This window comes from Dipodomys ordii, unplaced genomic scaffold (assembly GCF_000151885.1).
Source record: "Dipodomys ordii isolate 6190 unplaced genomic scaffold, Dord_2.0 Scaffold14, whole genome shotgun sequence".
NCBI lineage: Eukaryota > Metazoa > Chordata > Mammalia > Rodentia > Heteromyidae > Dipodomys > Dipodomys ordii.
Window position 1 is genome coordinate 16,513,211 of NW_012267230.1, and position 5,493 is coordinate 16,518,703.

Below are 5,493 nucleotides of genomic sequence, written 5' to 3' on the forward strand. Positions count from 1 at the left end.
CGCTGTGCGCGTGAGCACCCCGCATCCGAGGAGCTAGAGGCTCAGGGACCGCGCCCAGGCCCTGAGTTCAGGCCCGGGACTGGCAATAAATAAATGAACAAAACATCCAGAGTCATGAGAAAAAGAACATATGCTTTGTGTAAACACGAGGAGCCACTGAGGCCTGGCACCTGCGTGCCTGTTCTCTTTTGGGCTCACCTGGAATCCTAAGCAAGTTGTCATGTTACTTATTTATTGTGTCTGTGGTGGGGCCTGAACCCTGGGCCTGGGCGCTGTCCCACAGCTCTTCAGCTCAAGGCTAGCGCTCTGCCACTGGAGCTACAGCGCCACTTCCAGCTTTTTCTGCTTATGTGGTGCTGAGGAATCGAACCCAGGGCCTCAGGCATGCAAGGCAAGCGCTCTACCACTGAGCCACCTCCCAGCCCCTATTTAAGCCATTTTGAACCATACCTCCACCTTTTTGTAATTTTTTGTCAGTCATGGGGCCTGAACTCTGGGCCTGGGCGCTGTCCCTCAGCTCTTCAGCTCAAGGCTAGCGCTCTGCCACTTGAGCCACAGCGCCACTATCAGTTTTCTGGTGGTTTATTGGAGATGAGAGTTTCACAGCTTTTCCTGTCTGGGCTGGCTTTGAACCACAATCCTCAGATCTACCCTCCTGAGTAGCTAGGATGACAGGCTCGAGCCCTGACACCCAGCTCCCAGCGCATTTGGGAACTAACTACTGCACATCAGAGAAAACACGAGGTTTGTCTCTGATGTTGGCTTACCTCACTTAACATATTTGTGAATATTAGTATTATTATTTTTTGTCAGTTGTGGGGCTTGAACTCAGAGCCTGGGCACTGTCCCTGAACCTCTGTGCTCGAGGCTAGCATTCTACTATTTGAGGTACAGCACTACTTCTGCTTTTTGAGTGGTTAATTGGAGATAAGAATCTCATGGGAGCTGGGTGCTGGTGGCTTGCACCTGTAATCCTGGCTGCTTGGGAGGCTGAGATGTGAGAATCGCAGTTAAAAGCAGGAAGGAGAATTGTGAGACTTAAAACATTTTTTTGTTTATGCCAGTGGGCTTGAACTCAGGGCCTGGGCTCTGTTCCTGAGCTTCTTTTGCTCAAGGCTAGCACTCTACCACTTGAGCCACAGCCCCACTCTAGCTTTTTCTCTTTGTGCGGTACTGAGGAATCAAACCCAGGGCTTTGTGCTAGGCAAGCAGTCTACCACTAAGCCACGGTCCCAGCCCTGTGAGACTTGTCTCCAAGAAACTCCAGAAAACCGGAAGTGGTGCTGTGACTCCAGGTGGTAGAGCACTAGCCTACCTGAGTGAAAAAACTCAGAGACAGCATTCATGCCCTGAGTTCAAGCCCCACAAGAGTTTAAGCTCCATAAAAAGAGAGTCTCACAAACTTTGCTGCCCAGGCTGGTTTCAAACATCAATTCTCAGATCTCAGCCTTCTGATTAGCTAGGATTACATGTATGAGCCACTGGTGACTGTGTGTGTGTGTGTGTGTGTGTGTGTGTGTGTGTTTTAATACATATGAAGTAGTTGTCCTTCTGGTAGGGTTTATTTAATTCAACTGATATATTACATTCTTGCATGTTTATTCCTTTTTAGTGAATGAGTAATATTCCATGGTGTGACTAGACAGTGTTTTGAAAGCATCGGTTTGAGTAGTTTCACAATGCTCCTGCCTTAGAGACCCTCTTTCTTAGCCCTTCTCCCCTTTCTGCCCTTCCTCAGATAAGCCCCGTGGCAGATACGCTGTTAACAACACAAGTGACCATGCTGATGACCAGGATGGTGACTCCCGGTAAGCACTCTGTCACGATGGGCTGGGTCTGGTTCTGCTAAGTCTGGGCAGAATCACTGTCCTAGGGACTACACTGTTTGTCCCCTGAGAATTCGGGTGTCCCTTTTCTTCATTCATTGAGTATTTCCAGATAGGGCAGATCTGAGGGTTGAACTGCTGCTGCTCTTTAGCTTGCTGAATAATTTGGGCACATGCACTAGTTATGGGTTGTATGGTTGATAAAGCAGGTCTGAAAACAGATGAGATCATGTCCATGAGGATGTTTATCTGCTACAGAGGAAACAGAAGAAAGCAGACCCCTTTATTGCTCTTAGACTTCATTCTTCAAAAAGGTAACCAAAGGTTCGATACAGGTGTCCAAGTACAACACAGTCTTATCCAGGCCTTTGTGGGTGGCCAAACTCTAGTGGTGATTAGGGTGAAGTGGTAGAACACTAGTGTCAAGTGAAAAAGTTAGAGGACTGTGCCCAGGCCCTGAGTTTCAAGATCCAATATGGGAAAAAAAATATGGTAGCTTGGAGTAAATTTATCTGTTACAGGCCCATAGGAGGCCTTTACTGCGGCGCCCTGGTGCTCTGCCTATGCCACAGGCCAGCCTGGAGCAGGACAGCCACCCCTCCCTGCGCCTCTCCCTTGCTCTGGATATGAGGGTTACTCAGAAAGTGCTCTTGTGCAAGGCGTTTCCCAGGAAGGCCAGTAGTGCCTACTTCCTGAAGTTGGTGTTCAGAGACTTAAAGATGAAATGACCTAAAGGATGTTTTCAAGATGATTAGTTCAGTATTTAATATAATGAAGGAGGAAAACCATGGGGTGCTTCTCTTTAGAATTTATTTTATTAATGGGCCTGGGAAGGTAGCTCAGTGGTAGAGCGCTTGCCTTGCATGTATGAGGCCCTGGGTTCTGCTACTTCTGAATCCTGAGTCAGTTCAGTGGATGGTAGAGTTTGTTTAGATCGGGTGTGAGTTACTGGTATTGAGCCAGTGGCTAGCAGAAGTGTTTGCTGGACTTAACTACCACACAGCGGGTTCCTCACACACATGACAGGCCAAGGGGGCAGTGTGGCTTTTGTAGAAAGCCTGTGGTGCCTCCATCTAAGACTCCGAGAGCGAGCATGCTCTGAGGAAGGAGACCTAGGAACTGCCCATGGGTCCTGAAAGTTCTAGAAAGTCTTCAACAAAATTAATGTTGGAAGATTTGACCGTACCCTGACTGTACAAGAGACACAGCAGCCCATTCTGACCAGTCTGGTTTGTTTGTGGGTCCAGGGCCCTAGGATGGTTGGAGGATCTTGTCAGGTCTGGAGTAAGGCTGGGAAGCAGCATGAGCCTTCTGGGCCTGGAACACCGAGCCCCCACCTGCGTGAGGCCCGCTTGGGAAAGTCCACAGCTGCTTCTCTTGCATTTTATCCGTGTATCAGTTGACATCACCAGGGTTCTTGCTTCTGACTGCCTCCCTCTTTTATTTATTTATTTACTTTTTGTCAGTTGTGGGGCTTAAACTCGGGGCCTGGGTGCTGAGCCTCTCTGTGCTCAAGGCAAACGCTCTACCACTTGAGCCACAGTACCACTTCCAGTTTTTGAATGGTTAATTGAGATAAGAGTCTCATAGTGACTTTTCATCCAGAGTTGGCTTTGAACTGCAATCCTCAGATCTCAGCCTCCTGTAGCTAGGATTACAGGTGTGAGCCACTGGTACCTGGCTGCCTCCCTTCTTAAAGCCCTATTTAGGACTTGGATATAACCCAATGACCTTCTTCCTAGATTTTTTTTTAACTCTAGCTTATCTTGTGTGTGTGTGTGAGAGAGAGAAAGAGAGAGAGAGAGAGACAGAGACAGAGAGAGGAGGACAGAGGATGTCAGTTTCTTGAGGCTTGAACTCATAGCCTGGGTGCTGTCCCTGAACTTTTGTGCTCAAGGCTAGTAAAGGCAGGTAACTAGGGTTACAGGATGGGAGTCACTGGTGCCCAGCTTACTGTTTGCTATATTTGAGTGGCGCTACAGCAGCTGTTGAAGTTGATCTTCCTGAGATTGATTATTCATTATGATGAAATTAGTCCCCCCTCCCTCCAATGGACAGCCTCCAGGAGAGAAGCATGCTCTAGGAAAGAAGAAGCACACTGGAATATCTGTGTCTCGCTGACTTTTCAGGATTGTGGACTAAGTAGATCTCCTTGTCTGGGGCAGAGTATGGCCCTAGGGACACTGGAGCCACTTTCCCCAAGACATGATGCCCTCCTGACCTGGGAATTAGAAATGCTTTCTTTGGTGGATTGGTGAGCACAGGTCTTTTCCTTCCAGGCCCAAGTCAGTACCAGTGGGGAGTGCACCGAGGTGTCCAGAGCAGAGGCCCCAGTCCTTGGGCTCTTGAGATAAGAGGCAGCCCCACACCCAGTGCTCTGCTCCTGCAGGAGGCTCCCTTATCTGGGTCCCCCAGGCTAGGAGGCCAGGCTTACCAATGGGGAGGCTCACACAGTAGCACCTTGGAAGAGCTGAAGGCCTCCCCATATCCGAGTGGTTCCCACTTCCTCACTGTGCATCCCTCCGGTCCTGCAACAGGGCATGTGTAAAATGTGGAAAGCTTTAAGGGTTTGGGATAAGGGAAAGGCTGGGCAGCTGTGCCCTGAGAAAGGCCTTTAGCAGTCCACACCCATCACTGAGCACTGTAGGACAGGGCAGAGGTCCTGGAGGTTGAGCCAGAGGTTTAGTCCAGCAGCCTGAGTGTTGTCTGGGAGAGGTTCCTCCCCTGAGGTCAGTACCACATCTAACTGACCCACCTGTCAACGCACACTCCAGGTGTTTCCCTCCTAATTTCTTACAGCATGCAAGAGATGGCAGCACGTGCCTCCAGCCTGTGTGTCTCCTGCCTTTTACCTGTAATTCTGGTGATTTTACACTCATAACCTGGGGCTTGCTGCAAGACCTGCCCATCAGCACTGGGGCAGAGCAGTGCCACTGAGACCCTCCCATTTAGGGGTGTTGGGTGCTAGCATATGTGGTTAGTTTATTGTCATCCTCTCTTTTAATTTTCAGGTTTTCAGATGTTATTCTAGCAACCATTTTGGCAACCAAGTCTGAAATGTGTGGCCAAAAGTTTGAACTGAAGATCGATAATGTGCGGTTTGTGGGGCACCCAACACTACTGCAGCATGCCTTGGGGCAGGTAGGGCCCTTGGGCAGCTGGGATTGCCTGGGGCAGGCAGGCCTGGCCCTGTCTGGTTCTGGGGGCTTCAAATCTGAGCTCATAAGGGCTCTGGCTCATAAGGGTCAGACCCAGCCAGGGTTTGTTATAACTTCATGGGCCACTGGCTGCACCCCCCCCCCGCCCCCCCAGTGTTGTGAGCAAACCTAGGGCTTCCTACATTCTAGGCAAGCACTCTCACTGCTCAGCTTCCCTCTGCCTCCCTGCCATCTACCTTTGCCACTCACATTCTTGGTCTCTATTTACTGTGGCTGTCCCTTTTATACATGGGGTATCTGTCTCCTGAGGAGGACAAGAGAATGAGTTTACCAGCATCTTTCAAACCTCTGAATTTAGGACTGTTTCTATTAAATTATCTATGTATAGCCAGTCTTTTTTTTTTTGGGGGGGGGGTCTGGTCGTGTGCCTGAACTCTGGGCCTGGGCGCTGTCCCTCAGCTCTTCAGCTCAAGGCTAGCGCTCTACCACTTGAGCCACAGCGCCACTTC

At 49.7% G+C, this 5,493-nt stretch overlaps 1 protein-coding gene across 1 annotated transcript in view; it reads left to right on the forward strand.

Annotated features, from left to right (window-relative positions):
• The first annotated feature begins 1,744 nt into the window (after positions 1-1,744).
• The window catches only part of Nprl3 (nitrogen permease regulator-like 3 (S. cerevisiae)), a 30,466-nt gene continuing 26,717 nt past the window's right edge, over positions 1,745-5,493 (forward strand). Inside the window, exons 1-2 of the mRNA XM_013011601.1 lie at positions 1,745-1,808; positions 4,838-4,967. Coding sequence (XP_012867055.1) covers positions 4,884-4,967 — 84 coding nt within the window. The 5' untranslated portion in view covers positions 1,745-1,808; positions 4,838-4,883. The remainder of the gene's footprint in view (positions 1,809-4,837; positions 4,968-5,493) is intronic.